Source organism: Melozone crissalis, unplaced genomic scaffold (assembly GCF_028551555.1).
Source record: "Melozone crissalis strain CALT ecotype California unplaced genomic scaffold, PUWL_Pcris_2 ptg000057l_1, whole genome shotgun sequence".
In the NCBI taxonomy this organism is placed as follows: Eukaryota; Metazoa; Chordata; class Aves; order Passeriformes; family Passerellidae; genus Melozone; species Melozone crissalis.
In genome coordinates this window covers 11,571,713-11,596,718 of record NW_026535835.1, presented here as the reverse complement: position 1 = coordinate 11,596,718, position 25,006 = coordinate 11,571,713, and the positions used below count along the sequence as shown (strand labels likewise).

At 48.5% G+C, this 25,006-nt stretch overlaps 1 protein-coding gene across 1 annotated transcript in view; it reads right to left on the bottom strand.

Annotated features, from left to right (window-relative positions):
* KSR1 (kinase suppressor of ras 1) overlaps positions 1-24,721 on the bottom strand; it is a 47,442-nt gene extending 22,721 nt beyond the window's left edge. The window contains exon 1 of the mRNA XM_054287285.1: positions 24,481-24,721. Coding sequence (XP_054143260.1) covers positions 24,481-24,705 — 225 coding nt within the window. The 5' untranslated portion in view covers positions 24,706-24,721. The remainder of the gene's footprint in view (positions 1-24,480) is intronic.
* Between the last annotated feature and the right edge of the window lie 285 nt (positions 24,722-25,006).

The following is a 25,006-nucleotide window of genomic DNA, read 5'->3' as shown; positions in this document are numbered from 1 at the left end:
TGGGATCCTGCAGGGCAGCTGGGATCCTGCAGGGCAGCTGGGATCCTGCAGGGGAGCTGAGATCCTGCAGGGCAGCTGGGATCATGCAGGGAGCTGGGATCCTGCAGGGGCTGGGATCCTGCAGGGCAGCTGGGATCCTGCAGGGCAGCTGGGATCCTGCAGGGGAGCTGGGATCCTGCAGGGCAGCTGGGATCCTGCAGGGGAGCTGGGATCCTGCAGGGCAGCTGGGATCCTGCAGGGAGCTGGGATCCTGCAGGGCAGCTGGGATCCTGCAGGGCAGCTGGGATCCTGCAGGGGAGCTGAGATCCTGCAGGGCAGCTGGGATCCTGCAGGGGCTGGGATCCTGCAGGGGAGCTGGGATCCTGCAGGGCAGCTGGGATCCTGCAGGGCAGCTGGGATCCTGCAGGGGAGCTGAGATCCTGCAGGGCAGCTGGGATCCTGCAGGGCAGCTGGGATCCTGCAGGGGAGCTGGGATCCTGCAGGGCAGCTGGGATCCTGCAGGGAGCTGGGATCCTGCAGGGCAGCTGGGATCCTGCAGGGGAGCTGGGATCCTGCAGGGGAGCTGAGATCCTGCAGGGAGCTGGGATCCTGCAGGGAGCTGGGATCCTGCAGGGCAGCTGGGATCCTGCAGGGCAGCTGGGATCCTGCAGGGCAGCTGGGATCCTGCAGGGAGCTGGGATCCTGCAGGGAGCTGGGATCCTGCAGGGGAGCTGGGATCCTGCAGGGGAGCTGGGATCCTGCAGGGGAGCTGAGATCCTGCAGGGAGCTGGGATCCTGCAGGGCAGCTGGGATCCTGCAGGGCAGCTGAGATCCTGCAGGGGCTGGGATCCTGCAGGGGAGCTGGGATCCTGCAGGGCAGCTGGGATCCTGCAGGGAGCCCTGTGCACTCTGGGGCACACACGTGTCACGGGCTGCCTCAGTGCTGACCTTCTGCTTTCCCACTGTCACACGTCCTTTCCCACAGCAGCTTGTCCACAGGGCTCTCCTGATCACTGCCATGGCAGAAAGCAGCTTGCAGGTGCTGTCCCAAGGATTTTCCTGCCCGGTGCTTGGTTTAAATTTTCTTTCTTTCAGTGTGCTTTTCCCCTCTATGGACACTGACACTGGGATGAGTAGATGGGCAAGGGCCCCTCAGGGCAGGCAGAAAGAAGAGGCTGCAGGAAGTTTGTAGACTCAACAGTCCCCGGCATGCCAAAAATCAGCTTACACAAATGAGAAACAGCTTCCCAACTGTGCAATAGCTATGTCATGGAAAAGAGGAGGAAGACAGAGATCACCCAAGCCTTGTCTCTTTGCAGATGCCACTCGAGGGAAGGGCCAATGACGATATGTGTTCTGATACACAAACTGCAACCACAACATCCAGCCCAGGCAGACAGCTCAGCGTGTTTGTGAGCCTGTCCATGGAATTCCCAGGGCACTGCAGGATGTAGCTGCTGCTGCCCCTGGCTCACCTCACCCTTCTCCATTCCTGGGAACGCCTCAGGGTTGCAGAGCACCTAGGGACAGAGGCAAGATTGCACAGTGGTTTTGGAACTGGTACAGCCAGCTCTGATGGGCCTGTGTCTAAAGCAGCAGCTTGGATCTGCAGTCTGACTATAATCTGTTATTTTAGTGTAGGATCTCCCATCAGGCAAGATTTATTTTTCCTGGAAGAAGGATGAGTTATCAGCATACTCTGTAAAGACAGAGCTCCATGCTTCGTTATATGGAACGCTAATTACAGGCAAATGCCCTAAAAGTGGCACATGCTCCAGAATAAAGCAGGGAACTGCAGGCATTGGAGGTGTCAGAATCTGTTCTAAAAACCACAGTGGAAGGAAAGGAGGGCTTAGCATCTATTTATAAATGAAAAATCACAAATTATGTAAAAGAAACGATACACAAAGTGTGTGCCCCACGTTACCCAATTCCAGCATGCAGTGTCACGAGGAGAGCACGCTGCTCCAGGCAGGATATGGCAGAGGTACAGCCACTGCTTTTGCACTCCTCACAGAAGTTCTCCTGGCCAGCCCCAGAGCAACTCCAGAAGCATCACATGAGTAAGAGAACAGAGCTGGGCTGCACTCCTGGCTCTGACACAGACTGGTCTGAGTGATCAGGAGCAAATGCACTCATCCCTCCCCTTCTCCCTGCACAGCTCTGCCTGCTCGTCCTGCAGGAGCTCCCTGGAGCAGGCACCGGCCTCAGCTGGTTTGGTACTGCTTAAAAAAATACTGGTTCAAGAATTTCCCCTGCCCAGGTGCCATCCATAGCACAAACTCCTAAAGGACACTGCTGGAAGGGACTCTGTGCAGCATGGGTTTCAATGTGGAGCTTTTCTCCTTTGCTGGAATGTAACAAATTCTCCAAAATGGATAAGCACTCTGGCAGCACAGGTCTGAGTGTCTCAGAGGGCCAAGGCTGGTTTTTCCCGGATAACTCTTTCGCTTTTACTCCTCAAGTCCAAATTTGTTTCCCCCTAGTCCTATAAATAGCGTATTTGCATTCTCGTCCCAGCCTACATGCACCACGCTTCTCCCCTAGGATGAATTTCATTTTGTTGTTTCCTGCCCAGACTTTTTACTAAACTACATGGTTTGGCTTTAATAGCTGAGCTGTTGCAAAACCCTTTTCTGAGAATATAATAAAATTTCTGGGTTCAGTGACGCACATAAAAACCCACAACCAGCACACAGGTCTCCAACCACAAACTAGACTGAGAGATAAAGCCAATAGTAGCTACTCACTGCCTGCTTGCTAAATGGCACGTCCTACTCATCACAAATGGCAAACCCCACACCAGAAGCAGCAGTACTCCAGCTGCCTTGAACCCACAGAGATGGGAAAGGGCAAGAACAGAGACAGGATACGGAGCAGCTGGAGCACATCACTGACTCCAGGGCAGAGCCCTGCTGCTCTGCCTGGTGCAGCTGATGGCCAGGACACCAGTCCTCACTGCTCCGAGAAGGGCACACGCTGCCAGGGGCTCCTGGATGCATGTTCATCTCCTTACAGCACCTTTAAAGCACAGAGGAGAAGCAGCTCCAAGAAGTTTAGGAGAAATCTGCCACGCTTCTACTTTTTAATTTATTTCTGCAAAATAAACAGCAGATCTCTTGAGATGCAAGTCTGCCTGTATCCATGACCTCCAGCCAACAGCTGGGACTTTAGAGGACGATAAACAAAAAGCAAATGCCCACAAGTTTTTCAGCTGCACTTCTGCAGACATGGCACAGAAAGGCATCTGAAAAACCACATCACTGACACTGGGGTGCAGAATTCAGGAGATACTAACCAGATAAATCAAGTTTCATGCATTTGGGCATCAACTCTCCCCAAGCTTCTTGTTGATTATGTTTTATTTGTGTTTAGAAAAGTGGCATCTTGTTCCAGAGTCACTAAAAGGCATTAAACTTAGACCTACTGCAGCTTCTGCACTTTGTCAAAACCCAGTCTGAATCCAATGCACTTGATCCAAATAAACATGGAAAAAGGAGCAAAGGCTAGAAGACTCCCCATTTTTCTGAAGCCTTCTGTGGCTTAGTTTCATGTTTTTAATCTGCTTATCTTGAAATACCCTATAAATGCAGCAAATATAGTAATTTTCAACTCACAAAAAACAAGGGAGACTTGGAAATTATAAATGGAAATTATAAATTAAACAACTTGGAGACAGGCAGAGGGAGGACTCTGCTATACCAAGGTGCCAGCCAAGATTTCTTCAGAATATCAACAGTTGGAGACCAAATTTGATTCAATCATACGTTTCACAACCAAATGCCATGTTTTCACACTTTCACAAAACTTATAATCTGCTCAGTGAAGCCTGCAACTTTTCTTGTTGACTTGAAACATACGCAATGTTTAGAAGAGGAGTTTTGCAATACCCAAAACAAACAACTGTCATGATTTAATCAACAAATCAAGCACATGGTCAAAAGCAGATCCTATTGCTCCTGTGCCCAGAGATGAAATCTCAGGGAGCTTGGCAGCATGGGAGGAGACGATAAACATGAGCTTACACGGACACTTCCAAGGCTACAACCAAGTCCTGCCCTGCAATTTACCCAGCTGCTGGCTGAGGCTTTAAAAGGATCAGATCGATGTATGGCCCAGCTCTTGCATGTGGTTAAGAGAAATGCAAGTCATCTATCTTGCCTCAGACAGGAATTAATCAGGAAGGAACTCCTCTATTAAGCTCCTGCCAAGAACCAGCCCAGAGGGCAGGGAGCACTCCCTGAAGCACCCCAGCAGCTCCTGGTGCAGCAGGACATGCACTGGCCAGATTAGGATCACAGCGTGAGGAATGTTCTGCATTTCTGCCTCCTCAAACAGAAGACAAAATTTCTGAGCTGGAGTTTATCTGCACAGGGCACTGGGGAGAGTCAGATGAGTCATCTGAAGGCATCCAGTGAAAATGGATTCCCTTCACACCTTTTGCTGACTCTTATCTATTCTCCCCAGTGCCATTATATATACAAATGCTATGTCAGACCAAAAAACCTTCCAGGCCACCTGAGAACTGAAGAGAACATAAAAGGTCAGAATTGGACTTACCAAATTTGTCTCTGAAGTCATGCTTGACAACCATGTGAGAAACTGATAAAGATCTCACCAGCTACTGGGAGAGCAGCAGCATGTGAGGATACTTCAGGGCACTTTCTCAAAGTCATCCAGTTTAAAGTGAAAAAAGGGTGCAGCGGGGTTGATCCTTGCAAGGGAAAGGCCTAGGATGTCACTGTTACACAGCACACAGATCTGGGGCAGAGCTCAGAAAGCCCCTGTGCAGGTGCCCACACAAGGCTCAGCTCTGCCAGGGGTCTGCAGGCACAGGACAGGCTTCTCTGTGCTGGGCAGCCAACCATCCAAAGCAGTTCTGCTCCATGTGAGGGTCTGCAGGGCCCTTCAGCTGACAGCAACCCAACCGTGCGCAGCTCTGCCCACAGAGCACGGAGCTGCTCCTGTGTGAACCCAAGCGCTCAGCAGCTGACTCATCTGAGTGCCCCCAGCTATCTGGATGGTTATCAGCCTCTGATCACAGCATCACCAGCACCAACTGCAGCCTCAGAAATTCTCATTTCCCCCTCTGTTCAGACAACTCCTCCTTGTGCCTGTAGCTATAAAGATACCTGATGGCAGTGTGAAGTGTTCCCTTTCTAGTACAGGGAGAATTGAACCACTGCCTGGTTTTGACTGGTTTAGAACCAAATCTGCTTGCTTAAACTGAGAGAGTGGGTCTGTACCCTTTTCACATGACATATGCTCAATTTGCAGTGAAATCTGATCCAAACCTGTTCATAGAACACTTCGTTCAGCCACAGAGAAAACCATCCTTCCCATCTGTGCTTCCATTAGGAACAGTCACATAATGCAGGATTCAGCTGGAGAGTCTCACAATCTCACAAATTTCCAAACTACCTTGAGATCAGCAAGAAATTCAAACAGCTCTTTCCAAGGCAAGCACAGGATCTGCACAGGACCCAAAGTATGAGGAAGAGAAGTAAAACACTTCATTTCAAGGAATTATTTGTATCCTAAAAAATTAGGTCACTCCATTTGTCACCCACATGGCTTTGCCCTCAAAACCAAGAAAACCAAAGCTACTAAAGGATGATATTGTGACCTGTATTTTCACCAGCCATGCATGGTAAAATAGGTATCAGACAAAATATTACAGAGAAATAACTGGCAGCAAAGTCATTTGCTTTATTTGAGGTGGCATCCGAGAAATAAAAGGGGCTCACTTACTTCCACGTCAGCCTCTGACCTGCAGGCTGTGGAATTCATTCTCTGCTTGAACCCAGCTGACTCATTCAGCAAGAAGCTTGGCAGTGAGCAGGACACCTGTCCAGAATGGGAGGCCTGGTTTCTGTAGCTTTAGCTGTGCTGAAACAGTAGCAGAGCTCTCGCTCGCCTGGTGCATTTGCTATCGCCCCCTGCCCTGGTCACACAGGGGCAGTGACAGGCCCCAGGTCTGGGGTGACTGCTGTGCTGGGCCACAGGCACCATGCCCTTGAACAAGAGTGGCTGCACAACAGTGACACTGCTCTGAATGCCACAAACACCTCAGGAACATCAATGCCCTCAAAGGACCCCATGCAGGAGCACCTTGTTAAAAACAAGAAAGAGGAAGAAGGATTAAAATAATTTGCACAAAGTGAAGGAGCAGCTCTGAAGAGGGGCCACGAAAGCTCTCTCAGTGCTCTGCTCTAAGCAGTGGCTCCCAGCAGCAGGGACTCTGAAAAGCAGAAGGTGTCAGAAGGGATGGAACAAGCCCCCAGGTGGCAGTCCCACCACGGAGCCCTGGTGCCAGCCCTGCTGCTCCTGAATGACCCAGCTGTGCTGCTCAGGGACTTTGGGCTCACTTGTAACAGAAAAGGAAATAATTTCTGAATGCATTGCTAAACAGACCCTGCAAAACAGGACCCAGCACAAGGCAGCAGGAAAGGGTGCTGGCAAGGTGTGCTGGGGGGGAGAGGCCTTAGGAGAAACTGGTAAATACAAGCACAGAGAGGTAGAGGGGTAGGGAGAGATGGAACCCCAGATGGATGGATTTTCCTTTGAACCCTCAGTCATGCCTGAGGCTGACACAATAGCCACTGCCCAAACACTACAGTATGTTATTTCTGCTTTGTCAAATGATGCAGACAGCATCATTTCTGGGTCACTTGAAGGCCACATACCACTCCTTTTCTTCTCCACTCTTCTCTTTTTCACAATCCCAGCAAGTGAGGCTGTAAACACTCAGTTGAGGCCTTCCCAGCTAAGAGTGGGAGGATGAAACTGCACAATCAAGTAGTTCCCTGAGCCTCATAACATAATTCTCTTCAAAGATTTCGTCCCAGCGAGGCATCCGAGCCTAATGCAGCTACAGGAACAGTGCTCTGCTTAAAGATCAGAGATTTCACACCCACTGAACACTACAAATGAAAGCCCTCCCCCTCCCCTTGCAACCCAAGGACACACAAGTGTAACAGAATGACTGAGAGCATTCTGCAAGACTAAGAACTGTACCTGCCGTTTGCTGAGCACAGCCCTGCTGCTGCCACATGAGATCTGCAGCTCTGCTGCTCCCAGCTCTGCTGCACCCAGTGGGGCCTCTTCACTCGGCCACGCCTGATCAGGCTCAGCTGTGCCTCCACAGGGAGCACAGCAAGCTCCTCCTGCCCAGCCTCTCCTGAAGGCTATTGCTATTTCACACTGCCCTACACACCTGTGCAGCTTTCCCTTCCCTCACGGAGCTGGGGCATGGCCATTGGGCAGGCCAGTGGATTTACCCTGTGAAGAACACCACACAGGCTTCTCCAAGCAGTGCAGGTAAACCAGTACCTGTCCAACCCTGTGAAGTCCTACAGAGGCAAATGCAGCCCAAACATAACATTAATACTCTGCCTCTCTCTGTAATTATTCAGTATCTTGGCAAACCCACTGGATCTCTCCTCCCATGAAGAAAACAATTACCCCCCACCCCTGGGGGCTTTCCAACGACTGCAGCAGAAGGCAGCAAGTGACAGTGAGAAAGATTATGGAAGGCTCAGAATCTGGAAAGGAAGCACCAGGCCATGCTCTGGGGAAAGGAGTTGTGTTACAGCCCATGGATCTCTCTGTAAAATTCAAAACTTAAAGTGCCTTTAAAGAGAATATCCTCCATAGTTTTTATGATGGCACTAATCATTCTCACACATCTCTGAAAGAACTCTCAGGTATATTTGGCTGATGGTTCAGGAAGTGGAAATAAAGACACCAACAAGCTGTGCATGTGTAAACTTAGAGCCTAAATAAAGGCGAGTTTACAGCAGACAATATAAAGCCAGACATTTCCTTCAGCAAGGTCAGGAAGAGAATGACTAATTGTGGATCCCCGTCATATTCCTGCACTTCCCTTTCCTCATTGCAGGCCTCATTCTGCAGGTCCTGAGCACCCCGAGCTGGCACAGACAGTGAGCTCCAAGGCAAACACCTTGGATGGGGTCTGAACACTTCCCAGGACAGAACTGAGAGGTCTTGGAAGGAATCAATCTCCTTCAATGGAGCATTTAGGTGTCCCTAATCCCAAAGGCTTTTTCCCATTTTTCTTCCCCTGCCTTCACAGCGATCTTCCTTTTATCTTACACGTTTCTTTTTCTGTAGCCTCAATAAAACACAAGCACAAACCTCCAGTCTCTACCATTCCCTCACGTACTGGCTGGGGAATGAGACAGATTAGCAGTTTTTTCTCAGGCTTATTAGCACACCAAGGGAAGGAAACAAAAACACAACAAAATCAAATCCTCTGCTTGTTTGACTCAATTATTCGAGCACTTCCAGAGTTCACCTTCCCCTCCTCCACGGCACACACGGTTCCCCAGGCTGCTGCCGGGCTGGGCTTTGGGGAAGAGGTTTACACAGAGAAGTGTTAAATCTCGGTAGGAGCAGGCTGCAGGTCGTGGAGCTGAAGATGTTCTGTCTCTGCACCCTGGGAAATCTCAGCTAAGGAACTGTATTCTCTGAAATGCTCCCAATTATTGGGTTTCTGCTAGAAAGAACTGAGCTATTTTGGCAAGGACTGGGGGTCACATTTCTCTTTTCACAGACACTGAGTGAGAAAGCTGCCATGGCTCACTGCTCACATTTTGTTTTTCAAAAAATCTCCTTGGGGCTCTCTCTTACTGGTTCACATTTGCCTGTAGCAACCACGAGGGGTTTCTGTCATTAGTTAAATACAAATACAGGATTTAGAGTGCAGACATACAGGATTTAGAGTGCAGACACCTGAACCCAGATTGCCAACCCCAAAAAGAACATTTTTTTCTTATGACCCTGAGACTTTCACCCAAACCATGTTGTGGCCACTTAAAAAGTAGAGAAAAATACAGGTGATGACCCAGTAATAGTTGTATGAGGAAAAATACAGAGGAGACTGATAAGCAGCAATTGGCCATACAGCAGACAGTTCTGCAACACCTACCTGGCATCATTGAGCAGCCTGGAAAGATTTTAATCAACACTTGAAAAAAGATCACAGATACAAAGATAACAAGCTCCAAGCTCAGCATCTTTCAGGCAGGTACAATATCCATTACTTTTGTGAATTTCCACAGAAACTTCACACACCACATTTGTCTCTGTACCTAAGCAGAACAGAGGGTTGGGGTTGGGGCTGGTTTTCCTTTGGTTTTGCTCATTTTAGAGAAGTGTACTGTGACAGTTGGCTAAAACCAAGTTTCTCATTTTCAAAGCATTCTATGGAAGCAAATTAAAGTTCTCAAAACATATTCTTCTAATAAAAATCGGCATTAAATGTACAATGGAAGAAAACGTGCCAGTTTAGAATCAGAGTTTAAGCATTTTGCTTGTGTGTCCAAAAATTATTTTATGCAGAATTTGTGAAAAATCTGAGCCTGACATTTTTGCTCCAGTTGGGAGTTGGAAAAAGGCCTTTAGAACAGAGCAAAGTCCTCACACTTGCCATCACTTCCACAATTCAGAAAAAAGTCCAGAGCATCAGCCTGTAAGAAACATTCTAAAACATTATTTATGCACTTGTATGCTTTCATTCCATTTCTCTTTTCATGGTCTTCAGGCTCTTTAGGAAATACTCTTCAGAAAACTTCTTCATCACCCCTTTGCACCCCTTGTGCTGAGTTACATCTCTTTTCTCTTAAAGCCTGTCCTTGGATTATGTGCTGGAGAGAAGCTGAGCAGGCTCTGGGTTCAGGGTCTCCACTGCCCCTGCTCAGCCCAGAGGAGGGACTCACTGTGCTGAGCCACATCCACCAGAAACACACAAAACCCAAACTGCTGAGGAGAAAAGAAAAAGCCATTGTACAGCCTGTGTGCCAGTCTGTCATGGAAATACTCTCCTCCCAAGGAGCAGGGGAAACACAAAGGGATTCTGTGTTGTATTTCTCTGCCTGCCAGCGGACAGCTCTGAGTGCTGGATGCAAATTCATGCCACAGGAGTTGAGATTTTTCACTGCAGCCAAGCAGCTCTGCATCATTATACAAAGATCACTCACAGGTTTGTCCGACTCCATTTACAGTATTTCGCCTTGATCTCTCCAACAGGAACATGGATAAGTTAGGCATTACTGAATATCCTGGATCCTGAGGATGCTGTAGAAAGCTGCAATGCCACACCTGTACAGTGGCAGACTCTAAATGCCACTGCTACTCTACTACACCTCCTGCCAGGTGTGCTGTAAAACACTACTGGGAGTAACTCTTTCTAGCACTCCTCCAGAATACCAAAGCCAGAAACACAGTGAAGGCCTACAAATGGCCAAGGCATCCAGCAGATCTGCAGACAGCTTCTTACCTGTCTCACAGGCACAAAGTCAGTGCCCACACTCAGCTTTCCTAATACTTGGCATGATCCAAAACAGAGCACAAGCTGTCCTTCCACAGCTCAGTCACTCTGAGGATTTCCACAAATGCAAAACTTACAGTGCTCAGCCATCACAGGATGAGCAAACAAAATAGCAGAATTCCCTAAGTATCAGCAGTCTTGCTTTAGAATCAACTTCTGAATCCAAAAATGTCTTGAACAAAAAGAAAAAAAAACTTTTTACCTCCATCCTTCCTTCATAGTCTTATTTCTTTTTTGTGTTTTGGCAAAGGAAATTTATAAATTCAACTAGATTGTTTACAGTAAAATCTTGGAAGTGCAAATAATCGGCAGCACATTATTATTAGCTTTCCAGCTGTGATCTCATTCAAACAACACTGAAGTTATCTGAAACTTCCAGATACCCTGATTTCCCCGAATGCTGGACGAGGTCCTGCCCGCGCTGCCTGTCACCCCAGCAGTACAGCTGAGCCTTGTGCTGGGTTAGGTTACAAACACAGGCATTTGGGAGCTCAATAGAAGCAGTCTGGCTGCGCAGGCTCTGGAGCCCATTTCCATGGCCTGCCTGCAAAGCCCCTGCATGTCCAGTCTTGCCTCTTCAGCTCCGCCACTGCCAATCATTTCCTTCAGCTGGAAGGAGAAAGGAGAGGGCTGAGCAGAGTCACCCAGAAATAGGAAGCTGTAGCATTACTCACTACCTTGAGGACTTGCCTGCTCTTCCTTTTCAATTACTCAGCAGATGTTCTTCAATCAGCTACTGGGTTTCTGCGTGCACCTGCCAAAGCCCGATTTGGCAGGACAGGCACGCACCCACTGAGCCCAGGCAGGCACAGCCTGCTCCCCTCCTGCACTGGGAGCGAGCCTGGGCTCCGACTGAGGAGCTGCCCCGCACAGCCCCGCACAGCCCGGCGTGCCCACGGCAGGGCTCCCAACCACTCCATCGCCGAGCTGCTTCTCAGGGCTGCTGCAGTAAAAAACAGCAAAGCTACCCCCAGGAAGGAAAATGCTGCTTCCAAAAAAAGCCACAGTTCTTAAAAATTCCAGTTTGCCACATACACGACAGTCCCCCGTGCCAATGCTCTGTGTTCTGTTCTCATGATGAGACTCAGGAGGGGGGTTTGCTTCAAGTATTAATACAGAGTTGGGGGCTTCTGTCTTGTCTGGGGTATTTTGTCTTCTTGTAGAGAAAACAGAGTAGGGACACAGCTGAAAAAAATGTGCGTTTAAAAAAAAGTCAACTATAGGAAATTGCTTAACTGGAATGTGGCAACTTGCCACATTCTCTCTTTTAAAACTGCAAAACAGCTTTATTTTAACAAGCTGCTATGAGATTGTACTTTGGGATTGTCAGGAAGAACAAAATACACTAAACCCCACTCCGTTCAAAATGCTTTGAACCTATAACCCAAAATTTTAAAAGGGAAAAAAAAAAGCTTTGGTATGTTCTGCCATGCAGTGGGATCAGAGACTTTCAGTTTGCTCACCAATTATCAAGAATGCTCCCAGAGTGCTGTGTACAGGCACTGAGACACAAAATACAGGACTGGAACAGCTGTGAGTGTAACTGAGATTCAGCTGCCAGGTTAACTGGGTCCCCCACAGCTCAGCTCTAGGAGACACTCCTAAAACAGTTCAAAAGTAAAATGGTGTCAGTGGACTGTCTGAGCTGTATCTTCCCTCCAGGACTGGTGATGCCATTTGCCAGTGAATCTGCTTCCAGGGTCAGCTCTCTTTCCTTCTCAGCTAACAAACGTTCTCACCAGCACCTGTCCAAAGCCCCCTCTCCCTGCAGTTCCACGTCCTTGGGTTAGCCTTCCTGCGCTCTCAAGATCAGGAACATCACAGTCCCAGACAAACCTCTGTGCAGATCCTTTCTGAAAGCCCAGGACGCTCCCACTGAAGGAGGCAGTATAATTGCAGTGAGAATTAAGGGTTACTTGAAGAATTTTGGGTTAAACGTGGGCTGTGGGGAAAGGCTGTGAGAAAGAAGATGGTGTTGCAGAAAAATTTTATTTATGGCCTTTTCCCTGGTTTTGTTTTGAAGTTACTGGGATGAGCTGTGTGTTCTACTCTGCTCTAAAGTTGCTGGTCAGTTGTTGGGTGTCTTTGACTGTTCAGTGAGGTTTTGTGCTGGATTAGTTCTTCCTTCCTACTCCTCTGCTACTCTGCAGGGCCACAGGCAGAGCGAGCAAGGCAACAGGAAGAGCAGGAGTGTAGGAGTCACCTCTACAGAGACAGAGCAGGATGTGACCTCTGCTCCCTGAAGAGGGCACAAATGGTTAGATTCTCATATCCAAGCTGGTCTCTCCCTAAAGGAAAGGCTATGGCAAGGACCAAGTGAAGCTGTTAATCTGGAGTCAGAAATTAAATTTAATTGTATCAGTGGTGCTTTGTAGGAGGAACTTAGTTATTAACTGCAAAGAAGTCAAATTATTGACTATTCAGATGGATGCTTGCTAAACTAAGCTTAAATGCTCTAGTACTTGATGGAACTTCAATTCTGACAAGCTTTTATCTCACAAAGTGCTGGTGCTGCTCCTACCTGAAAGCATCCAGCTCCTGCAGCCTTGGAGCTCTGCTCAGGTAGGACAGAGCTCTGGAAACCTGTGTGACCTGTTTGTCCAGCCCAGAGGCTCCCCTTCCCCACTGGCTGCGCAGCCCTAGTGCACTCTGAATTGAACAGCCTCTGACCCCAGTTTGCTCCAGGAGCTGCCTGAGCCCCGTTTGCCAGGGCAGCACAAGTGCAGCTGGAATGGGCAATGACAGCCAGCCACCACAAGTTAGTCTCATCTAACATACAGACACTGAGCTGTGCAAAGAGTCTTTTCAGCCTCAAATCTTAACAGAAGGCTGTATTAGAGTGCAGCAAAGTACAGTTGAGGGAGGCTTTACTGCTACTAACTTGGTGCTCCCACCCTGGCTGTAGTTACACACGGATTGCTGCACAAACACCAGGCATGGATCCCCAACACTACAATTTCATACTCTAATGATTCACCTAGTTCAGCCCCTTTAATCTCCAGTCTCTCCAAGAGACCGTGGCAATAACTTCTGAACATGCCTGCCTTCAAAGCTATCCTAGATCCTGTCTACACAGGGCTTCTGTAGGATCCTGGATAATGAGAAAAAAGGCATTGCAGTTAAGATGACCAGCTCAAAAGACAAAAACAGGGAGCTCCCACTGCTGCTTTAGAGCTTAGTCCTCCATGTATATCTTTTTCTACTTAAAAAGGGACCTTACTTAGTCCAGTATGGATGAGCGCTGAACCAGCTTCTTGCAGTGCCTTAGCTCCTGCTTGCTCTTCCTGTTTAGCTGAAACCCTTGTGTATGAAGCTAAGTAAAACTGACCTAGAGGTTGTTTATGCTTTCAAAGGGTATATGGTCTGTGCTGGAAATGAGTACCTCGATCCAGCCTGACTCCCTACTACAATAATAACTGGAAATGAACTCTGGACCATCAGTTCCCAACCACTCTGGCTTAGATCACGTTGCACAAGGAATATCCCAGCCTGGGGGAGGGGAAGACTCTCACTGACACGAGCAGCACCTTCTGCTGCAAAGGCTCTGCCAGCAGCTGCACAAGGCTTGGGACCAGGGAGGATCCATATGGAACCAACAAACAGCAATGGCAGACACAGAGAGGAAAACACCTGTGGGTTCCACAGCAGCTGAAAGGAGAGGAACCACTATAAAGCCCACTACTGTACAGTGTCACCTGAACGTGAACCTTGAGACTCGAAGGTAACCTGTCAGGTGTGTGCTCCAGATATCCAACCCAGATAAGCAATGCTAAGGCTCCCTTTGTCTCCCAGCCAGGCCATCTGCAGCAGCAATATGAGAATTACAGGGCAATAAAGGCGCAGTTAATTCCCCTCTTATCCCAACTTCCACACTGTCCTGGCCCAAACACTAAGTAAAATCAGGACTAGAAGCACTTTCTCTGAAATGCGTCTGCCCTTGCTACTTGCCAAGAGAAGTTAGGAAAGCCTCTCATGAATAGGCCGACTGCTTTCAGTTCCTCAGTGCGACTGTAACTACTCAGCTTTCACTGGCCAACATTAAAAACTCCCTCCTCGTCTTTGGTCATTCTAGCGAATGAGGAAGGATCAAAGCATGGGTTGAGTGTAGGCAGTGTGTCTCTTACTGCAGAGGGAACTGCAGAGTGCACAACTTCTCACCCTATTGTCCCTTCTGAGGAGCCTGTGAAGCATGCTGACACATCCAGGATTTCAACACAATTAAATTGTAAATTAGTCTTGTCCTTCACAAAAGGCTCATGACACACAACGATCTCCAACGAGCCACGATGACCTGCTAAATTCTCTATTGGTCTCTTGGGGGTTTCCAGGACCTCCCTGTACATCATTCCCTAAAGCCAAACAGCTGCACTTACCCACTGAAAGAACGCATGGATTGGGCAATGGTAGGGGTCGCTTTCCTACATACAGTTCTCGATTGCCAGCAGTACTAGTAGTGCACTATCAGCCCCAGGAAAAGGTCCAAGCACTTAAAAATTCAGAGAAGGAGCCTAAGAGTAGTTGGACTTTAAAGCATTCCTGTCATCATTTCAGTAGCAGAGATTTCAGAGATAGATGTGAGCAAATTAAATCTTCATACAAACACTGAATATTATTTAGGCCGTGGGCAACAGCACTTGCATGCTAAGGATGAGACCACCATATGGTATGTGGCATTTCTTGCCACACACATGGCTCAAAAAGGACAAGAACAATTAAATGTCAGTTCTGGATGCCAAGAGAGAGCTGAACAGTTATTGCTGTAAACTTCCAGGTGTACTTGGGTGGATGGCAGCCTCATGCTGGGGCTGTCTCATGCAGAATGGGAGCTGAACGGGCAAAAGAGCAATGTTGCTGAAATGTGCATTCAAGAAGATGAAAAATGAAAGGCTATCTTGTAACTGTAGAATTTCTACCAAGAGTCAGGTGAAATAAGGCACAGAAAGAATCCTTCTGAATTCTAAAAATATCCCCTTTCTCAGTTGGTTATCCTTTGCTATGTGAGTGTTGTTTTTTAGTCCCTTGCTCATTCAAAACACACTTTAACATCAGACCAAGTCTGAAGACAGTACAACAGTACTCGTGTTTAAATAGCTGGAGCTTCAAGTGGGGTCAAGGCCATGCTGTTTAAGGTATTCAGCCTTGAAAGGCACTTATAAAAGAACTGAGCCAGCAGAGACTAGAGCTAAATTCAGCTTTTACCCTAGTTTTAAACTGCTTCAACTCCTTTGTTTTCAGTGCAGTCACATTCAATTGCTACTCCTGTAAAGGAAAGTGGGCTCACATAACCTGACATTCATCTGATGTCAACTGGACAACCCCAAGGAACATAAGTGGGGTTCTCGGTCAAAGCCAGCTCTACTCTTTGCTACAGATGTCACTTACATGATACCTTTAGCAGACCAAGTGTTCCATCAAGTGATACGGCTGTAAATAATTCACCAGCAACCCCATAACACTTGATTAAAACCTACTGAAAGAAGATCTAATTAAATTGTCTTTCAAAGAACAGACATGGTATGACGACTGTGTGAAGGGCAGATGGCAAGCAGAAGCTCATTGGAACATGAGAAAATCTTTGGAGGACGGTACTTGGTAGCCAATACTATAAGCTTTGCAAGGCTGTTGGCTTCACAGCTGTGTATCTGCTGTGCTGTGAAATATATGTCTTATTGATTAAATAATAGTTGGACAATACATTACAGGAATGTAACAGCTACCTTGCTGGAAATGATATGTGCTTTGACATAAAGCACCACAGCTCACAGAAGGTTTTCCATGTCTTTCAACTTCTGAGGAATAAAAGAGCTTTATTTCATACCTCAAATCTAAGAAGAAATATGAACATAAAACTCACATCAGAGCTCAAGTATAAATCTAAAGTAGTCTCAAAGTTCAAATGTGCTATCACCCAGTTCAAAGTTTTGCATGAAAATAAGAATTTACTGAAGAAAACGCAGACTTTTGTCCTCTGTATAATGAAGTCCATCCCAGTTGGGGGAAGAGAATCTACTGCTCAGAGACAGGCTTTCAAAGTAATTAAATGTGATCCTGGTGCAGCTACCTGAGATCAGAGCAAAGCTGTGCCATGGTACCCACCCTGACCTCCCAGAAGCTACAGTCTGTTTGCAGTCAGACAGTCATCTTGGAGGAAAAGCTCCCAAAATTATTTTTCCCAAATAAATGAGTGTTTCTTACTGATAGATTTCAAATCTCCCATGCATCAGGGTGGCTCTCCAACTTCTTCCCCATCCTCTCTCCCAGAGTTTGAGGTTAGATAAATCTCAGAGCCACAGCTACTTGCATGAAGAGGCTGAAGGCTCAGCACTTAGAAGAACTCTTAAAGAATTCTAGCAATGCAGAGACTTGCAGAGCTCACTGATGCTGCTCCCACACCACTGAGGCTCTGTGAGGGAAGTGACAGACCATGGTGCTAACCCACCCTGTAAAACACAGCCAGAATGTGGAGACTTTATTCTTTGCAGTATGAAGGGGCCATGCCTGCAGTGGCAGAGAGCTCACAGCAGGCTCCTCGTGTCAGCAGTACAGGAAGACTGAAAGGGCTGAGCCAGCCTATTCATGTGGAGGATCCACGAGGAGTGAAAGGGAGAGGCAGGGATCAGACCGTGCATTTCCTCACGTGTTTCCCCTTCCCCTCTGCACCTTGGTTTTACAGCTGCAGGAAAGATCAAGGCAGAGGTGTGAAAATTGCTGAGTCAGGCCATGTCTGTGGGGCCTCAGAGAAGCTGTCACAGCACCAGGGCCAGAGGACAAAACCTTGTGCTGAGGCAGAGCTGAGCACACGCTGCAGGGTGAGGACAGGCAGGACACAGCCACTGCAGGCACAGGCAGGAGGCACGGGCAGCAGGACATCACAGAGCTCTGCCTAGCAAAGATGAAGACAGAAGCATTTTGCATTAAGAGAACTGTGGAAAGTTTCAGTTTTGCTCATAAAGACACAAGGCCTGAAGTCTTTTGCTTGGCAGATAAAGAACAGTTTTTAAGGAGACATCTAAAAAAGTCAGGAAGCTTTAAAAAACAAAATCTCCCCACTTCAGCTTATTTCAGAGGAACTATGTAACTGTATTTCAAAGCAGGATTTAATCCTCTAGCTTACTCTAGAAATAAAAGGGAAAAACTGCTCTGGAAGAAGAAAAATGTTGCTAGAAAATTGGTAGGAACCAGGTGTGGAGAGGTTCTCCAAGAGCACTGTAGGCAGCATAAGGGACACACATCTCCCCATGAGTGCACCTATTGACAAACCCATCACCTCCCTTAGCAGTGTCTTTTACTGCTGATGGCCAAAAATCAATGAGCAGTTCTCAATCTGTAAAACCTACTAATTATTTCTTCTCTTCAGTTAATAACTAAAACCTCACACTGGAACCTGCAGGCCTCAACAATAACCCATACACAACAACAAGGAGCTCAAGACTTCCTTTCCAAATTTAGGTTGCTTCAAACAGAAGTGAAAGTTCTTTGATAAATCAACAAACCCACGTTTTAGAAGCACGTAAGGGGAGCAGAACTGGACAGGAAGGTACTAAACTCATTGCAAAAAGCTTCTGAAGATTTCCAAGGCCTCAACCCTGAGGCTCCTGGCTGCATGCTGAACACTGGGGTCAATGACCTGTTCTGGCAGCATCAGATCAGACCAGACCAGAGCCTGGATCTGCTGCATCCCAGCAGCATTCCTCAGTGCCACGTTAATTACTGCTCTAAAAAGAGCTCACAGGCTCTGCTATTAGAGCTCTTCCATGTGGGATAACTACTAATCATCCTATCAGGGGCACTCCATACCACGACCAAAGCGTGATTCCTGACTCTGTGCTTAAGTGTCCTGTGACCCTTCCCTGCTTGCCCATGATGCACACAGAACCAGCTGGATGTTCTCACTAGGCCTAAGAGGAACGAGAGACCTGGCCTCTGCTCACTTTAGAATATATACACAAATGATAACTGTACTGACTTTACCTTTAAAGACAGATTTTGAACAGTCTTGAGCTCAGGTGTGTAAGTCCAATGAGATTTGGATCTTCCATCTGCCTCCAGCTCAGACGTCAGCCCTATGTGCTGCACTTAGAGCAGGATAAACACCAGACACCTATGATCAGCCTGGGCTGTGATTCCCTCAAACCCAAGAGCAGGGCCTAAGCAAAGGCTTGAGATTCCACTCAGGAATGCTCCAGGGTTCATTTTAAACAGGTGATGCAAAAAGCAGGTTCCCAAGGAGGGCAGGGAGCCGAGCACAGAACAGGTGACTGTCACCTAGCACAGGGGCCAGTGAACACCACAGCTGCAGAGGTGATTACCTCATGTCCTTGGAGGTGTGCAGTGGGAGCAGGGCTGGCTGGGACACGCCTCTGAGATCTGTAGGTGCCACAGGAGCTCTGTGCAGCTCTGGCTTAAGGCAAAAGGCCTCTCTGACCACCTGTATACTTTGGTGCTTCCCAGCTGTCCTCCCACAAGCAAGGCAGAGTTTATCTAGTTTAACTGGGGACTGATCCTGTCCTAGATTCCAAGGGCTATGCCAATGAGGACTGGTGCTAAGCCAGAATGCCAAACTGTTTCCTAATCATGTGCTAGTCTGACTAGGTGCAGATTCCCACCAAAGCAGCAATGCCCACGACACTTCCATGCACAACTGCTCACAAGTCATGTGCTGGAAGAAGTCCCCGTTTCTTTTGGAGCAGGTGTGTTTCCAGATTCAGAGAACTTCTGCTCCCTATACTTGCCTGCTGTGGCAACTCTGTGCTGCTGGTAGTGTCAACTGTGTGGGATTGCTCCACAGGAGTGAAAAATGAGCAGGGAGGGAAGTCTGAGAGCTGGCTGAGTCAGGATCATCCATACATCACTCTGTGCCTTTCACCACAGCAGTAATCCAGCCAATATATTCCCCAACCCCCTAACAGTGGAGATAGCCAGGCTTGCTTTCAGCATCATTTTCCTTTTATTAAGGAGAAAAAAAAAAAAAAGAAAAAAAAAGGAATCCCTCTAAGCTGAAAATGAGGGTAAGAAATATTAATCTTAAAAGAAAGGTGATGGTTAATCCCTCAAGCATCTGATAGATTACACTTAGTTGGAAATATTGTACCAGACACTATTCCTTAAATAATTTGGTATGTCACCTGACTTCTTTGTTAAGTGTTCCTATTTATGACCAAAGCAGGTGATAAATTTGTGTACCCAGTGCTGACTCATTGCTGTACATCTGTCTCTAGCATGCAGCTGGAACACTGACTGGGGCTTTCCTTGGGTGAAATGCAGTTCACAGCATTGGAAATGGAGCAGCAGCCCAAGGTCTGTGCAGGTGGGATCTGGGCAAGCTTGGTCACAACCAGGAGTTCAGCTGGACACAGCTGGGACCCAGCTTGGCCACTTCCCTGACTAGATCAGCTCTGTGTCAGAAGCTGTGTGCAGAGACTGAGGCCAGTGTGGCAGCACAGGCTGTGGGTTCCTGTGGCTGTGTGCAGGCACAGACAGACAGACAGACAGAGCTCCCAGCCAGGCTCTGCCCCGCAGCTCCAGGGCTGCAGGACGGTGGGCAGGAATAATGCTGTGCTACCAGTGACCACACAGGCAGCCCTAGAAAGGCAAAGGCAGCACAGAGCCTTACTCTGACACTTCCTTTCTTGTTTCTCAATCAGTGCACCATGGAATCCAACACTAGGCAAGGAGTACACAGAGCCTGATAGAAAAGTGAAGAGTTCCTTGTACTGTCTTCATACTGATGAAAACCTGCTCACCAGAGCCTGTCCTGGGAACTCCAGGTAAGTGAAAACACTGCTGCTGAGTTTTTGTGTCAACATTTATATAAAATCAGTGGTAAGAGATGTGCTAAATTCCATTATGATGTGGAAATTCTGATCATAACTGTTACAAAGGAAAGATGATGACTGCAGACTAGATAATAATATATAGTCTTCCCTTCTTCCAACTCAAATAGAATCTCTGTTGAAGACTATCTTGTACAAGAAGTGCACAAATTTTAGAAAGGAGAAAGAGTCCTAAAAAAACAAAACACACTTTAAGAAAAACAAATGTGTTGCATATATGCAAAAAGTAAGATGAAGTAAGAGACTTTCTTCTTCTCTTACATAAGACCTGCCGGGAAAGGAAGTCTTTTCAGCTGAACAAAGCTCATAAACATGTGGCTACAGGTTGCAGTTTGGCCTGAAAAATTCACTACTCCCACTGCTTCCAATTTACAAACCCAGTTGTCCTTCTCTTACGCATGCCCAACTTCCAATTTGCAAGTGTGGACTATTACAATCCTTCTTCCTCTTCTCTCATGCCTCCCCCCATTTTCAAATAGTTGTTTCTGTTCAGAGATTGCTTGGCAAGATAAGCCTTTTCTAGACAAATTGCCAAATGAATTGAGATAATGCCAAAGCAAGTTCAAACAGATTTAATGCACAGGTACCATTCAGCACTGAACGGCTGATTTGTGGAGAGCAGACTGACTTCTTTGTGAGACAGCCCAGCTGAAGTCAGGCTTTCTGATCTGTGCTCTGTTTGCTGAAGGTGTCAAACAGAAGACATTCCCGAGGAAGAGGCCAAACTGATCTTTGCACACAGGGCCAGGAGTGTCTCTACCATGGATCTAGTCTGGCCAGAGAGGCAGGACAGTTTTCCCAAAGAGCAGCAGACCTCAGAATGCGTGCTACTGCCTCACCCCAACACTCCCACCGTAACCAGTCTGCAGGCAGCTGCCATGCCAGAGCCACTGCAGTCAGCTCTTCTGAGGCAAGAACCCAGCTAGAAAGAAAATACATCTGCAGTCTAAATCCACTCCAGGTCTCACAGTTCAGCCTTCCTCTCTCATCTTTGCTGCAGTTAAAACTGGGGGGTGCTGGGGGAAGGTGTCCCCCCAGTCTGGGGACTCCCACAGCTCACCAAAGCAGCTGTTTGCAGCTGAGAAACCACAGGAACCTTTCCTGCTGCCAACACCTGCGACTGCGTTTTCCTGCTCACCTCCAGCAGACTGGCTTGAGCTGCAGTTGGAAGTTGGATGTGCTTCACCACAGATGTCTAGTCCCACCAGCAGTTTCCCAGCCAGGGAAATGAATCCAGAAAGATACTGCCTTCACAAAGAAATACAGCTAAAAATAATATGCTTCTAACTTTGCAAAACCAATTTGAGTCATACAAGGGATTAGTGTAAGGACAGAGGTAAAGACTGACAGAGCTATTTCTTTCCAATGATGCTTGGAAACACACTGGATGCTCACTACATGGCAGACATTTTTTGCTCTTACATATGGGTTAAAATTGCCATTATTTTCCATTTCAGTTTTGTAGTCAACTTGAGAAGTGAGTAAACATGCTAGGACAGAACTGAAAGCACAGACCAGCACTGGGTAAAAAGAAAAACACTCAAGCACTTATTGGGCAGAAGATATAAAGCTTAAAAACCCCAAACCAGACCTTGTGGCATCAAAGAACCCAGTCTGCTAATAACCAAACTAACAGAACCTACTTTCCACTACAGGGAAACTCCCTGCCCTTCTAAGAAATGGCCTTCCTACCCTGAAACAGGGTCAGCTCATACAACACATTACACTCAACACATCCTTTGCAAGCAATTCCCACAGCCCTTTCTTTCCTCTCCTTCCTGTATCTCAGTTTTCCCTGAACTCTTCTGAGCCTCTGTGAGTCCTTATCTGTACCTGCCAAGGTCCAGTTTGAAATCCTTATCTACTGTGTGTTTTATTTTGAGAACACCTTACATGCAAGAGGAATGAGGAAGGAATTAAAGCATTGCAGTAAATGGGGAGGGAGCTAAGCTTGAGCCCAAGTGCCCTTGGTTAGGTTGGTGTTCTTTACCTGGCGACTACACATCACTACACATTATATTAATGGAACTAAGTTTTCACAATTCTTTTTCCTCTGAAGTCTTTGCAGAAGAAAAGCCCTGTGAGCATTCAGCCCCAGCCTAGACAAGCTCTCAGTTCAGGACTAGTAATATCTATAGTACAGATGTGGATGTAAAGCACAGATGTGGCTCACAGCACTGCACCACCAGCAGACACTAATCATGACCCACAGAGCCATTTGGTGTCTCATGGAGGCCACCAGGAAAGCACAGCAGGCCCTGGAGAACTCCGAGCTCCCAGCTGCACTCTGGACTCTTCAGGAGCTGCCTGCAGAGTCCACCCACCAGTAGTACCCAGCTCCCTGCAGGACCAGAGCTCATGTCTGTGCTGGCACAACCCTACAGGCAGAGGCACATTGCCTCAGTGGCACTGCTGGCACAGGAATCAGGGCACAGGAACTCCAGCTGGTACCTGAGACAGCTCTGGGCCCACCTCCCTCAGGGGCTTCACAAGCAATGACAGCCTGGGGAAGCAAACCCAGCCCCTGAGCTCCTGCAGTCTGGCTCTGTGACTGCAGCCTGGCACAGTCAAGCACAAGACTCAGGCTATGCCTGACATGTATTTTGGTACAGGCAGCCCAGCAGTGCAAAGAACACGGAGTCTGTACCCATGCCCACAGCTCCATGTTTGGGCAGAGATCCAGCACTTGGTTGAACTCCCAGAGAAATCACACACTGGACTGTACATCGAAGAGATTTTCTTCTGAACATAAATTTTATGATCATTGGTGAATGTGGCACCCATTTGTTTAAACAGATAAATGCTGAAGAGGATTGTGTGCACACACTCAACAACTATCACTAGAAACAGCTTTCGTTGCTTTAAGAAGAGCCTCAAGATCATAAAAGGCCTTTACACTTTGTGAATAAGGTTTTCTTTTAGACAGGTCCACAAGCAAAATAGTGCTGATCATTTTCCAAAATGATGCTGATTGGCATTGTTTGGGCATCGAAAAGGCCCTCAAGTAGGGCTGCCAAAAGGCTCTACAAATATTGTTTCACAGAGAATAGCCTTTGGGATGCTATTTGGAGGTGACAGGGGGAAGAACAGCGCTATAAATTTTTGGGGGAAAAGAACCAACCAAAACAAAAAACCCCACAAAACAAACCAACCAATCAGCCAAAACTACAAAACTACAAAAAAGTCAGACAAAAAATAAAGGAAGAATGATAGATTTCCAGGAGACTGTGCCAAAAGCTACCTACCACCTATTGTTTCATGGTTTTCTTTCCAACCTTCATTTCTCATGCGATGGATTTTTCTGCATGTAGGTTTAGTACAGGTACAGTGTTGTGATGATCCTTACTTCCTAAAAAGCCTAAAGCTCTATTTAGCTCCACTGTCTCCAGTACCAGGTAGAGGAGCATTAGCATTTGTATCAAACTTAAATCAAAGAAGGGAACAGGAGGGGATTGCTTGCTTAAAGCAAAACTACCTGCCAAGAAGATAAAAGGAAATGTTATTTAAGTTTCTAAAGGTCAAATTAACTAAGGAAAAATACATCCTATGCACTTATACAGACTTTTATACAGATACAGCTCTTCTCTGAGAGCACCACAGCAGCACATATTTTGTGTTTGAAGAATTTCATATAATCTTTCTACACAGCAGAACATCTCTCCAGCCCGGTCCATGATGCCGTTTGAGCCACAGCAACAGAGGGAAAGGGAGGATCAGATTAGATCAGTGAAACTGAGCCAGGGATAGAGAGACAGGCCTGGATCAGAGGGCAGGAAGCATCAGGAGCAAACACCAAGGACCCGAGGCAAAGGGGAGTTTTCCCAGCACGCCAGGACAGCGGTGTGGGGACACACCTCCTGCCAGCGAGCCCAGAGTCACCTTTGCTCCGCGCCTCACATCGCATCCCGCTCCACAGGGACACGGGAGCCCGGCCCAGGCCCCGGGGCGCGGCGGGGCGGCCGCACGCTGCCTCACGGAGCTGCCGCGCACCCGCCCGACAGCCCGCGGCACCCGAGGGGCTGCCCCGCACCTGTCCGCGCTCGGCCGGCACCGCGCTCCCCTCCGCGGCTTCCCCGGGCGGCGGGCCCCGCGCCGGGAGCGCCGAGCCCGCTGACAGCTCCGCGGCGGGGCCGGGGGGCCGCTGTCCCCGCCAACAGCGCTCGGCCCGCGGGAGAAGGAGCGGGCGCGGCGCGGCCCCGGTGCCGAGGGGACAGGGCGGCGGGCAGCGGCAGGCCCCGGCCGCAGCCCCGGCCGTGCGGGGCAGAGGCGGCAGCGCGGCCCCGCTGCGGCGCCCGCGGCTGCCAGCCCGCGCCGTACCTCCAGCGTGCGGATCTCCTGCTGCGTGAGGTCGTTGGACGCGGCACACTTGGTGCGGAGCCCGCGCAGGTTGGAGAGCGAAATGTCGATGAGGTCCTGCAGCAGCCCGCACTGCTGCAGCGTGGTCCGCACGGCCGGCAAGCCCCGCGGCCCCGCCGCCTCGCCGCCGCTCCGCTCCTTCCTCTCCAGCATGCCGGCGGCTCGCAGGGCAGCCGCTCTATCCATCCCTCGGCATCAGGGAGGCCGGGAGGCGAGGCGGCGGCGGGGGAGCGGCGGAGGGAGGGAGGAAAGAAGGGAGGGAGGCGGACGGGAGGCGGCGCGGCCCGGCTCGGCCCGCCCCGCTGCGCTCGCCGGGCAATCACCGCGCGGTACATGCGCGGCTGCCGGGCTCCGCAAGCGCGCCCGCTCCGCCCCTGCCGCCGCCCTCAGCGCCCGCCACCGCCCCGGGGCGCTCTCCTCAGCGCATCCCTCACCCTCAGTGGCCGCCTCACCCCTCAGCGTATCCCTCACCCTTCATTTCCCGCCT